This window comes from Mustela lutreola, chromosome 15 (assembly GCF_030435805.1).
Source record: "Mustela lutreola isolate mMusLut2 chromosome 15, mMusLut2.pri, whole genome shotgun sequence".
Classification (NCBI taxonomy): Eukaryota; Metazoa; Chordata; class Mammalia; order Carnivora; family Mustelidae; genus Mustela; species Mustela lutreola.
In genome coordinates this window covers 15058922-15072620 of record NC_081304.1, presented here as the reverse complement: position 1 = coordinate 15072620, position 13699 = coordinate 15058922, and the positions used below count along the sequence as shown (strand labels likewise).

General features: G+C 40.1%; 1 protein-coding gene and 1 long non-coding RNA gene across 15 annotated transcripts in view; one reads left to right on the top strand and one right to left on the bottom strand.

Moving 5' to 3' along the window:
• Positions 1 to 13699, top strand: part of TANC2 (tetratricopeptide repeat, ankyrin repeat and coiled-coil containing 2) — a 363508-nt gene that overhangs the window by 310324 nt on the left and 39485 nt on the right. For all 12 annotated transcript variants that reach the window (XM_059147239.1, XM_059147241.1, XM_059147247.1 and 9 more), the window contains one exon: positions 5986 to 6094. In XM_059147239.1, the coding sequence (XP_059003222.1) occupies positions 5986 to 6094 (109 nt within the window). The remainder of the gene's footprint in view (positions 1 to 5985; positions 6095 to 13699) is intronic.
• Positions 5207 to 13699, bottom strand: part of LOC131815531 (uncharacterized) — a 40869-nt gene continuing 32376 nt past the window's right edge. The window contains exon 8 of one of the 3 annotated variants that reach the window (XR_009347774.1): positions 5207 to 6762. This is a non-coding gene — a long non-coding RNA (uncharacterized LOC131815531). The remainder of the gene's footprint in view (positions 6763 to 13699) is intronic. The other 2 variants (XR_009347776.1, XR_009347775.1) reach the window with 2 other exon arrangements.

Genomic DNA, 13699 nt, shown 5'->3' with positions numbered 1-13699 from the left:
ACTACCTGCTCTACCTTTTATCAGAACTTACACATCTAGGACAAGGGAGAGGGGACAGGGCCAGGGGAGGAATCTGCAACTCTGACCTGTGATTGGTTCTTCCCTAAAATACCTCAAAAGCAAATCCATCTTGAATATAAAATTCAGTATCCTCTTGAAAAAAACCTCTGGTCTCCTTGAGAAATTTATATTCCTCCTATTAGCTTAAATGTTACATTATTTCTTAGGGACCAGTTCGCTGTCTTCGTCTCCCCTCTCTGCCTGAAATTACGCTACCAAGTTTTCCTGCATTGACTAACAGGGAATGGCACCCATACACAGTAACTGTTCCCTGAAAGAGAAATATGTGGATTTCTCTTTTGGTCCTGAAGGCAGTGGGGTCAAGGTGTGAAAGGATAAAGATTGGGCTTAAGGATGAGGTATCACATTTAAAAGTGAAAGTTCTGTTTGTACACACAGTTACCTGCCAATATGTATAAAGTCACATGGTTAATATTCATTCCTTAAGCATAGCACTATCCTAGTTCTTACAGAGAATATACATCTCACTTAATATAGCTCACTTAACTCTCACCACAGTCGTGAGAGGTGGTTATCACTATTCCTGTCTTGCAGAGAGGTTAAGTAGCTTTTCCAAGGTTACAGAGCTTCTAAGGGACAGAAGCAGGATTTGAACATGGGTCTATTTTGATTTTGCTTCAGAGATGAAGAGGCAGCACTGTGAATGCAGACAGGGAAATTTGCTATGTAGCTTTGAATCACAAGGTGATCTCATTATATATAAGCTGTGTGGAAATAATTCTGCCTTCGCTGCTACCCCCCACCCCCATTTGGTCTTTATTATCACATACGAACCCACACCAAAGTTGACTTCGATTACCATCATCTTTAATTATAGAAGGAAGACATAGTTGTGTTCAGTCATGCCTAAAATCATGTCACACTGATGAGGGCGCCCTCTGTTTTCTAACTAGTCTCTCCCAAAATGCCAATCAAAAAATGTCAAAATTAATTGCTGATTTTAATTATGTTAAGAATTCAGGGTTTATACCATACAAAGGAATACACTGTTCTTAATATTGGTTGACTTTTCACACAAAAATGCCCATTTTTCACAGAAATGAAAACCAAGTGGCTAATCTTGTCAGTGTGCTAACAGAACTAGGTTTCAGAAAACCCTGGGTTCTCATCCCATCTCTCTTTGATCCCAGCCGCGTGAGTTGGGGGCTGTCCTTCAGTCTTGCCAAGTCTCTGTCTTCCATGATAATATCAGGAGTAATATTTAGTCCTATGTCTATAGTATAGGTGTTTGTGAGAATCTAAAAAAGTATTTTTAAAATGATAAGGTCATGTGCAACTTTACCGTATTATTAATTTAGTCATTCTACAAATATGCGTTCCTGTTGCCTGGGAGTACATATGTGAAAAAAACATGGCTTCCAGCCTCCATAGTCTTGTGGGAAGGCTGACATGCAGGCAGGTAGTGTGCTGTGGTCGGTGTGATAGGGGTGTGTACCTACTACAAGGATCCGAGGGAAAGAGCCCCTGAGTCTGTCTGGTGGGACCAGGGAGGACTTCATGGAGGAGATGGTGTGAACTGAGACTTCAGGAATGAGGAAGTTTGCCTTGTGAACTAAATGGGGAAGAGAATTACAGGCAGAGGGAATGTGTGTTTGAGACCTAGAATGATTTACCCTATCTGAAAATACAAGCACCAGGTAAAAGGGTAAAGAGAGACAAATAGACAAGGGACAAATTACGGAGAGCCTTTGAATACCATGCTACAGAGCTTAGATTATATATGGGAGGAAGTATAAGCCATTGAAGAATTTTGAGCAGACTTTTTATCAGGTTTCTACACTGTAGATTATTGACATGGGCCAGGGAGCAGGCAGAGGAGAGAACGAGGCTCTTGCAATTATCCAAGAGAGAAAGTATATAAAGGGAGGAGAAAAACAAGTGCTAGATTTTATGCCTGAGTGACTGGCAGTATATTAAAAAATAAAGAAATCCTAAACAGATTTGGTTTTTGTTTTTTATTTGACAGACACAGTGAGAGAAGGAACACACACAGGGGAGCAACAGAGGGAGAGGGAGAAGCAGGCTTCCCGCCGAGCAAGGAGCCCAATGGGGGGCTCCATCCCAGGACCCTGGGATCATGACCTGAGACGAAGGCAGACGCTTAACAACTGAGCCATCCAGGCGCCCCATAAATACATTTGGTTTTGAGGGAAAGCTTCAACTTCAGATAGTGTCATATGACAGGTCATTTGAAGGACGAGAGATCCAGCAGGCAATTAGAGAAGCAAGACAATATGTCTGTGCTAGAGATGTCGCTACTGTGAGAGCTGAAGCCAGGAGACTTATGAAATAAGAGGAAATGGGAAATAAAGCCGAGAAGTTACATCACTGAAGGAAATGGGAGAAAAAGCATCAGGGCAATGTCACAGATACCGAGAGAAGAGATTTCAGAGGAGGGAGTCAATAGGACCTAGTGCTGGAGGAAGAAAAGAAAAAGATAAAGCTCAAAGGCTCAAAGACAACCAATTTTTTTTTTTTTTTAAAGATTTTATTTATTTATTTGACAGAGAGAGATCACAAGTAGGCAGAGAGGCAGGCAGAGAGAGAGAGGAGGAAGCAGGCTCCCCGCTGAGCAGAGAGCCCGATGCGGGACTCGATCCCAGGACCCTGAGATCATGACCCGAGCCGAAGGCAGCGGCTTAACCCACTGAGCCACCCAGGCGCCCCATCAAAGACAACCAATTAAGAGGCTTCTGGTAATCTCAGAGAATGGCGAGGCTAAGAGTCAAAAGAAGTGAGGTTGGAAGTGAGCAAATAATTAGAAAACAGAAATAAACACAGACAAGTGTAGTGTAACACATTCAGATGGTAGGTTAGCCAGTGGCCCCATATCTTATCAAAACAGTAAGGGACAGATGGAAATGCCAGCATATAATATAAATTGCTGTTTTCCTTTGTGTCCTGAACACCATAAACTCTGAGTCCAGTGAACTGATCAGAACCATTCTTTCATGAATAATGTGATATGCTTGTGTCCAAAAGGAAATGAACTATAGTTGTCACCTTCATCTTTTCTTTGATTCGTATTGCTTGCTGTTCTCCTTAGTGCGAGATCAACAACAGCAAAAGCAAGCACTGTCCTCTCGAGCTAGCTGAAGTGCATACTAAAGAAATGCACACATCGTACCAGGATTTCTTACTTATGGTAGTAAAACGAAAGCACTAGGGTGATGTCAGTTCTGTGTCTAATTCATTTCCTTGTCAGACCTGAGTTTTTTATCTTAACCCTGTTGGGAATGTCCTGAAGCGTGGTTAGGTAGTGGGTCAGAGCCTTGTATTCAGGGGTTCTGGTAGTATGTAGCTGAGTCAATGGATGAGTCACTTAAAGCAGTAATTCTTACAGCAGGGAGGTTACAGTAATTTCAATGTTAATAACTGGGTAGGACTTTGAGAATTTGAGATAGGGCCTTTCCTAAATGTTGCATGTCACCTTCTAATATGCTCTGTTGAAATAACCTACCAACTAAATTGGACTTTCAAAGGATAAATGAAAGTTCAGGGGCACGTGGGTGGCTCAGTGGGTCAAGCCTCTGCCTGCGGCTCAGGTCATGGTCTCAGGGTCCTGGGATTGAGCCCCACATCGGGCTCTCTACTCGGCGGGAACCTGCTTCCTCCTCTCTCTCAGTCTGTCTCTCTGCCTATTTGTGATCTCTCTCTCCATCAAATAAATAAATGAAATCTTAAAAAAAAAAAAAAAAGTTCATTAGAAATTTCCAGATTTTGTGAATGTGGAGCAATCTGGGCTCATACCCTCCGATGATACTGATGATTCCATGCAGGCTACACTTCCCTGAGATAGTCTCTCAATTAAATAACTTCCTTCCCATTATGGTTAATCTTATCCAGTGAAATAAGTTGGTATGTTATCCACTAGAATTCAGCAATTCTTGAAACTCAAGGTTAGAACCTTGGTCAATTTGGAGACAACCTCACATTTGTCTGCAAAACAAATACATTTTTAATTATCTTTGATTTTTTTTTTTTTTAAGCTGCAGTAAAGAATCTGAAAACGAGGGGATGGGACTACTTACCCAGGAATCATTATAACAAAATTTCTCTTTAAAGAGAGAAATTTTGTCTGTTTTGCAGACAAATGTGAGGTTGTCTCCAAATTTGTTTAAACCCGGCAGAGTAGCCAGTGTTCGATAGGAGAGAAAATCATCCAGTAGATATTTGGGCGTCTTTTTGGGGAAATATCATCAACGAAAGTTACTTGCTATTTTTTTACTGTCTTTTTGATTAATTCATTAGACTTGAAACTGAGACAGTGGTTTCATTTCCCTTTTCTATGGCACTCCAAGTGAAAGGAATAGAAGAGTTTTGTTACCAGTGGCATAAAGAACTCTGCTGACCACTAATCTGGCAGGCAGTAGAGAGAGAGTTCTAAGTGTCTGCAGTTCCTACAACCTAGAGCAAATGTGGCAAGAGAGCACATCCCAAAGGTGATCCAGCATCCTTTCTTTAATACCTAATTTTCTCTTGCTTCCAAAAAATGTTACTGAGAATGTTTATATACAGTACTCTGTGTTAGGCACTCCAGGAAATATAAATAACTCAGAATTTCTGTCCTAATGTAAACAGAAATACACACACATCTTTTATACATACGTACATACATACATTCACACTTAAAGGAATATATCAGGGGCACCTGGGTGCATAGTTGGTTGGGCATCAGACTCTTGGTTTTGGCTCAGGTCTGATCTCAAGGTCATGAGATTGAGCCCTGCGTGAGGCTCCACACTGAGCATGAAGTCTGTTTGGTTTTCTCTCTCCCTCTCCCTCTGCACCTCCCCCCACCCCCTTCAAATAAATAAAATCTTCTTTAAAGGAAGAATACGTACCATTAAGATGCTTTGAGCTAGAAGAATGAGAATACTCCTAACTCAAATGGAGTATAAATGTATTTTATACATAAAATAAAATATAAAGTAATGTATAAAGTATAAATGGGTTATTTCATATAACAAGTCCAAACTTCGGGGAGCTTCTGATGCCATATAGTCAGGGCCTACGCTCTATTTTTCTGCAGTCCTCTTAGCTTAGCCCTTCTGTTAGCTTTGTCTTCAGACCAGGTGACCACATGATTACGAGAACCATGGCAGTTCTGAGTATCATGGGCTGATAAGACAACATGGGGAGGCAGAAAAGAGAGTTTTCTCTTAAGAGATTAAGGGTCCATTATCAAGGAGATGGAGTGGATGCCATCTGGAAACCTGCAGTCGCACAGAGGAGAGGCATGAAATCGCGGCTGTATACCATACGAGAGATAACAATCTGTAATGCTTGTACCAAAAAGAAAATACTCCCTGTTTCTCAGCTGCAGGGAAGGTAGAGGGGATCAAAGCAAACTTCCCTTGGGGAAGAGGTGGTAAATCCATCTGGGGACCTGTTGAGCTTGAGGTACTGCGAGACCTCCAGGCAGAGAAATCCAACAAACCATTGGATATATATTGGTGGAAGTCTCGGAAGTCTAGATCAAGAATAAGACTCAGGTGGTGGTGAAGGCTTTCGGGATGGATGAGCTACTGGAGAGAGGACAGACGGGGACCAAAACGGAGATCCTGAGGAGCACTGACATTTAAAGTATGGGTAGAATAAGTGGAGAGTTCACAGAGACAGAATATAAAAATGAATCTTTTAATGCCATCTGTGTGTGGGATGGTGTAAGCCTACTAGAAATGACATTTTGTGATATTCACACATGTGATCTGGGTAAAGGACTGGTAAAAGTTAGAGACCTTTCAGTACCCATTATTTGCCCAGCAGCAGGTGCCCTTCTCTTAGAAACTGGTTGAATGAGACAGAGTTTCGGTGGACGTCTGGATGGACCTGAACAGTCCCCCACCCAATGCAGAACACGGGACCATTAACATTCTAAAATGAGTCTCTTTTTCTTTGCAGGAGTGGTCACACATTACTTGCTTTCTGGTTTTCCCGCCAAGAGGGAAAACTAAACCGACAGCAGACTATTGAACTGGGACATCACATCCTCAAAGCACACATTTTTAAGGTAATTAGAGAAGTTGAAGGCTTTTTTCTTTCAATCTCCAGCAGGCTTTCCTTAACACTGTGGATGAAGCTACTCATTTCAATGTAGTCCCTGCTTTTTGTTATAGAGTTGATCCACCTCCTCAAATTTGTAGCCTGTTCCTCTCTAGGTCTTTGGAAAGGGAACCACATTTGTCATCTCCCAGTTTAGCAGATTGCTAGGCTTTTCAGGAAATGTGCATGTATAATCATTTAGGTAAGAAGCGTATACACATACGTATGTGTACTCCGTATATGACCTACCATCTCCTGAAGACAGTCATGCTCTAGCAAGTCGTCGCAGATGTTCACAATGTCTAAAAAGAATCACTGAGAGCAGTTACTCTTTCAATTTTCTTATAATTGTGTTATGAAGATTTTAATATTCCTGGTACTATGATTTTCCAACTATCTGGAACCAACACTAACCTCTCTTTGAGCTGCTTCCCCCATTCTCCATTCCAATTGTAATCCCGGTTTTTCTCCCAGTAGTTTCAAAACTTCTAAGAACTCTAGGGCATCAGTGTCCCTCTCTCGGTACTCGCAAGGCTGGAGCGGACACACAAGGGCAGAGGAGACTGCACGTAATTCATCTGTCTGCGCCTGTACGGGCGTTCATTTGTTTATTCAGCACTTAATGTAGACATTGTCCTAGGGATACAGAAACAAAAAAGATAATGTCCCTAATCTCAAGGAATTTAAAGTCTAAGTAAGAGTTGTTGGATAAAGCACAAAAGTCAGGAAAGAAATTTGTTCTCATGGTCTTCCTAGCCCACAGTTTGCTATTGCATCTGCCTGCTCCAGTCCCTGCAGTCACATCAGAGTGCTTTTCCTTCCTCAGGATGGAGAAATACAAGCATCTTAAATAGTTCTCTGTGTTGGACCCCCCCCCTCCGAGAGATACTGCTAAAGATAAAACGGTTCTCTTCAGAGAGAAAGATGGCATTAAGGGCAACTCTGAGAGCCTAGCAAATTCTTCCCAGTATATAAGCGCACAGCCGGAGAGGCCTGTTCAGCAGACATACAGAAGTGGAACCCACAGTGACAAGTCCTTTATTTGAATCATAATTGCCTTATCTAACAAATCACTGTACCAAAAATGACTCTACCCAGTGACCTTACTTAGCGGGAGCAGAATGAGACTAAAATAACAGGCCAGGTGTCTCATTCCAACTTCAAGTGGACCAAAAAGTGTCTGCTACTTCTACAAACTCTGAGATCATTGTCCTTCAGTCAGCTAGGAAAGTAACATAAGTATTAAGCATTACCACTTTAAACACTTAAGCTTTTAGCCTCACCATCTGCCTAAGATCAGATACAAAGAAGTTAATTCCTGTCTTTTCTATACCATAAAATAAACAAATACCACATTAACAGATAAATGATACAAAGTTTCTTTGACCCAGGGTGATTATATCCAGTATGTGAAAACCTACATTCAAACCACACGCTCCTATGGTTGACACAGTTTTATCTGAAGTTGCTGCAGACAGCATGGTTGCCTGAGATCAGACTGGCTCCGTGTGTGATTCTGGCCGTAAATACTCGGGTGTGCAGCATATGGTGATGACGTGACTGTGGGCTGAAAAATGTAGACTTGGACTATGACTTTCCTCATGCTACACTTTTCAGGGTCCTTTAAATGCCCAGTGCTCCCTGTCGATTCACGTTAGCTTCTCCCAGACTGCTAGAATTTTCAGTCCCCCTCAGTTGAGGGTCATGAAAAGGCAAAGACAGACTAGTTATAACCAGGACCATTTAGAACTCCCAATTAGCAGTGACATATAATCCAATTTATATTTCTTTCTAATTAATTTTAAATCCCCTCTGTTTTATCTTTGTTCATGAAAAATTGTGTACAGTATCATTAACTACCTTTAAAGTACACGGTTATAGGCCTGATTCTGGATATTTGGCTGGCTAAGAAGCCCTTTTCATTCTTTTTGCTTTTAACAGCTTTATTGAGGTATCATTTATATTCCATAAAAGTAACCCATTTAGAATGTACAGATCAGTGACTTTTAGTATATCTATAGAGTTGTGTAACTGTCACCACTATTTGTACATTTCCATCACCCTAAAAATCCTCATGCCCACTTGAAGGTACTCCCCATACTTCCCTGGCAACCACCAGTCCGCTTTCTGTCTCTGTAGATTTGACTTTTCTTCACATTGTATATTAACAGAATCATACAGTATGTGACCTTCTGTGTCTGGCTTCTTTCACTTAGCATGTTTTCAGGGTTCATCTGTGTTACGGCATGTATCAGCACTTGATTCCTTTTTCTTTCCCTAAGATTTTTAAAACTTATTTATTTTAGAGGGAGAGAGAGAGCGCGCACCTGCTCAGAGAGGAGGAGCAGAGGGAGAGGGACAAGCAGACTCCACGCTGAGCACAGAGCCCAGTGCAGGGCTCAGCTCATGACCCTGAGATTGTGACCTGAGCCGAAATCAAGAGTTGGATACTTAGCCAACTGAGCCACCCAGACACCCCAGTTTATTCCTTTTTATTGCCAAATAATATTCTGTTTTGTAGATGCACCATAGTTTGTTTATCCATTCACCAGTTGGACATTTGGGTTGTTTCTGCTTTTTAGCTATTATGACTATCGTTGCTATGAATATTAGCTTGCAGATTTTTCCCTTTCTTGATTTTTTTTAAATAAAATTATCCATTTTAAAGTGAACAACTAAGTGGCATTTAGTATATTTACAGTGTTAATGTTCAGGTTTTTATGTGAACATGTCTTCACTTCTCTTGGATATATACCAGGATGGAATTACTAGGTCATATAGTAACTCTGTGTTTAACATTTTGGGGAACTGCAAATCTGTTTTCCAAAGGAGCTGCATCATTTTACATTCCCACCAGCAATGTATGAGGGTTCCAGTTTTTTTTCAAGCCCTTGCCTAACACTTGTTAGGTATTGTCAGTCTTATGGGAGCCATTTTAGTGTGATGTGGTAACTCACTGTAGTGTTAATTTGCACTTCCCTAATGACCACCAGTGTTGAGCACTAAATAGTTCTGTTGTGATCCTTTAATTGCCATTTTGATTTTTTTTAATCTATGAAAAGAAAGCAGGCTGTTTGTGAATTGTGGCCAGAGATATTTCAATCTACCTTGTAATGCAAGGTGTTTTGTTGGATTGAGTCTGGCCACCAAAAGGGTTTCAGAGTGCTCTTGCAATTCACTGCCTAAATGCTGCACTCTGAAATGTTTCTTTGGTCAGTTCTATAACATTTCTTACCAGAATAGAACTGTTGGCCAAGGGGGAAAGGTGCTATACGCAGGCATCTGGTAGGAAGAAGAAAGATCCTTGAACATCAGTCAAAAGGCATGGGTTTCAGTACAGACTCTACCTTTTAAGCAATCTGTTTTCTCATCTGTAAAATGGTAATAGTATCTAACTCTCAGAATTGTTATCAGGATCATAGAAGATATACAAAAGAGGTCCATTATAAGATGCAAAGTCCTAGACATATATCTAAGGTTTTATGATCAAACTTACTAGTAATAATCTCTTGCCTGATAGTAAGAATTAATAATGAGCATAAATTCCAGATGGTGAAATAATGTTGTCAGAGGTTACCTAGCATCCCCTACAGCAGTGATCAGCAAATATGGCTTTGTAGTCCATATAAACTGTGTTGAAACCATTTAACTCTGCCATTGTAATTCAAAAACAGCTAAAGGTGATACAGAAATAAATGGATATGGTCATATTCCAGTAAAAAATGATTTATAAAAGTTCATGAAAGGCTGGATTTAGCTCCAGGCTATATAGTTTGCCAACCCCTTTTTTTTACCAGGATCTTTTCATTATAACCAAGCATGGCCACACGGTTAGTCAGATAAGAATGGTAATGATTTATTTCAGATGCTTGGATAACTATAGGTTATATCACTGTAGTCACTAATGACATATTTGTAAATAATTTTTCTTAACCTCACCTAGGGGCACCTGGGTGGCTCAGTGGGTTAAAGCCTCTGCCTTTGGCCTAGGTCATGATCTCAGGGTCCTGGGGTCGAGCCCCACATCGGGCTCTCTGCTCAGCAGGGAGCCTGTTTCTTCCTCTCGCTCTGCCTGCCTCTCTGCCTACTTGTGATCTCTGTCTGTTAAATAAATAAATAAAATCTTTTTTTAAAAAAAGAACCTCACCGGATGAGCCCCCTAGGTTATTTTTTGCCATGATCTTATGATACCTGACCCAGAGCTCAGATCCTTAAGATGAGATTGCTGTCATCTCTGTATGCGTTCCCTGTTTGTAGTCTAAACTACTGAGGAAGCTTTCTCCCAGCTGATAAACAATGTTGTAAATTTAGACTCTAACGAATATTTAAGGAAGGGACCCCATTACCATCCATCTCTGGCAGAGATCTCTTGTTGCCTGAGCAGTAGTTAGATACTGAAGAAGTACTTTTTCTAGTTATTTGAACTTAAAGCTCTCTTTAAGAATCCATCAGCTCACAATTTAATTACAGGTTATTTTTGGCTACATCCTGCCTGATAATGGGATCCTGCCTGTCATGTCTGTTGAGATGAATTTAACTAAACTGAAGCTCTTTCCTCTTATACCACATAGAAGCAAAGAGTCAACCCCACCAAGCAGAAGAAATCAGCAGAGCAAGTCCATGGCACAAGTCAAGTTCATCCTCCAGATCCTAGAGTATAGCTCTGAATTTCAGCCTTCTTTCCTGTGTATCTACTTCAACCTCATTGGGACCCTCAGTGCTGCTCTGTAGTCCATTTACTGGACCGTTTGATTGAAATTCATTTGCCAAGGTCTATTCTTACTCAGTTCATTTTCCCATTTCTTTTTCATCTGGCTCTTAACCAAGTCAACTAACTGCACAAACAGCCTGACTTATGAGTCACTGAAGAAATCAAAGCCATTGAGTGTGACTTCCCTTAACAACTTTTCTCCTCTCACCAAAAAAATCAATCTACAGTATCATCAGTTCTTACCTCAACTTTCTCTTGTCTCAGAGGAGGAAATATCCCTCTGTCCCCCTTTTTAAAAATTGTATTATATTTCAAACATACCAGAAATCAGAGATAACCAAATAATCAAATACTCGCTATCGGATTTAAGACATTAAAATTTTTCCATATTTGCTCCAAATCTTTTTATTTTGAAGAAATGAAAATATAATACTTAGAGTAGAAGCCCTCTGTAACTCGATTTCTCTCCCCTTTTCAGAGATGATTTCTAGCCTAAAGTTCATATGTGTTCTTCTTATCCATATTTTGCATTTTCCAACATAGAAATGCATTCATAAACAATATATAGACTTACTTTGCTAACTTTTAAATTTGACATAAACAGAATCATACTCTTCATGAAATTCTCTTTTTTCACCCAATTTTATATATTCAAGATTTATCTGTGGGTGGAGATCAATGGCCAGTGGCTTTTGGTTTGGCTATACATTAGATTCTCCTGGAGAACTTAAATAACTTTTATTTATTTATATGACAGAGAGAGCACAAGCAGGCAGAGTAGCAGGGAGTGGGAGAGAGAGAAGCAGGCTCCCCACTGAGCAAGGAGCCCGATGTAGGGCTTGATCTCAGGACTCTGGGATCATGACCTGAACTGAAAGCAGTTGTTTAACCAACTGAGCCACCCAGGTGCTCTTCTCCCAGAGCACTTTAAGCACACGCATGTGCATGCATGCACACACACACACACACACACACACACACACACACACCTCTGAGCCTTACTCCCAGAGATTATCAATCATTGCTCTGGAGTAGAACCCAGGTTTTGTCTGTCTATTTGCTCTTAATAGACTTTCTTTCTTAGAGCCGTTTTAGGTTTACATAAAATACAGAGAATCTCCATATACTCACTGTCCCACCAGTTTCCCCTATTATTAACTTCTTGCACTGGTGCAGTACACTGTTAAAATTGATGAACCTATATCAATACATCATTATTAACTGAAGTCCACAGTTTATATTAGGTCTTAACTGTGTCGTATGTTTCTGTGGATTTTGCCAAATGCCTAATATGTATCCACCATTAGAGTATCTTACAGAAGATTTCACTGCCCTAAAAATCCCAAAGCTATTAAAAGTACTCCTAGCTAATTCTGTAGAATTGGCAAACACATTGCGGAGAAAAGTAGCTCTAAGCTGCTCTCCTGGGCTCCATCCTATCCTTACTTGGGCTAGTAATTCTTCTCCAACCTGTTATTCCTCCCATGTCTTTGATGAGGACAATTTTTAAATCTTGTACCATTTTTCCTAGCTATCCTTAGCAGGATCAAGTTTAGATCCACCATTACCCGAAGTAGAAGTATACCCAGGTCCCCTTGAGGAAAAATTATGACTTGGTATTCTGGGAACATTCAGCTTTTCTCTAACCATCTTAGGCTTTCTCGTTTAAAATTCCTTTGGTATCTTAAATGACCAAAACTGTCCTCAGTATCACACAGAAAAGAGAAGCAATTTATATTCAGGAAAACTAAACCCAAATTTATAGGCCCTGAGCAAAGGAGTGAGTTGCTATATCTTTCCAAGCTCCCTCTGATGCTGGAGACCTTGAGTAAAAGTAGAATTGCTTATGTGACTTTAATAAGCACTGGTTCAGCATTATTTCTCTGTAGGATAATCTTCATAATATTCTAATGGATTAAATGAACGTATCTAAGGAATTTTATGTAAGTCGGTGTTTAAGAGAAAGTTGACTATTATAGATCATAGTCATAGTTTTGCTTTAAATATCATAGTTATAAAAGAGATAATGCTTAGCTGAAATCATAAAAGTAAAGCCATAGGAATAGATCAGATTGTCTAGGATAAAAAAGGACAGTTTTAAAGAAGACACTCAAGGGTGGAGAATGGGTCAGAATTAAATGGAGAAGCCAGCAATCAGCTACTTTATTTTAGTTGCTACTTTCCCAGCTAAGAATTCAGAATTGAAGTCCTGGCCCAGGTTTAACTTGGTCTAATGGAAGGAACATGAACTTTAGAGTTAAAAGGACTTGGCTTCTAACTCCAGCTCCACTTTTTAATGGGCAAATTACTTAGTCCTCTCTGGGTTGTTTCCTCCTAATAAAAATAGTAATAAATTCAACTTCATAGGACTGTCATGGAGATTAAAGGAGCTAATGTATGAAAAGGCCCTACCATAGAACCTGACACATAGGTACTGAATAAATGTTGGATTCCCTTCCTTTTTTCCCCTTCAACCACAATTTATAGAGCTTGTCTTCCAATACCAAAAGCTCCCTCTATTGGACACAAATATTAATTTCTATTGATTTTTCTGTATAATTGGTTAATACAGTTTACAGTTCCTCAAAAGATCTTGGTGAGGCTCACACATAGTCTAGATTAGGAGACTGAGACCCAAAGAGGGAGTCAGAGGTAGGTTTCCTGGTTTTCCAGGAGGTAAGCTCTAGACCCTAACTTACCTTTAAGTAAATTATGATACATCCATATAATGGACTACTATGTCTCTCTTGAAATGAGGCAAAAATGTGTACATGTATGGAATATGTGCATAATATTTTGTTTAAAAATTAATAGAGGGGCACTTGGGTGGCTCAGTCAGTTAAGCAGTTGCCTTCAGCTCAG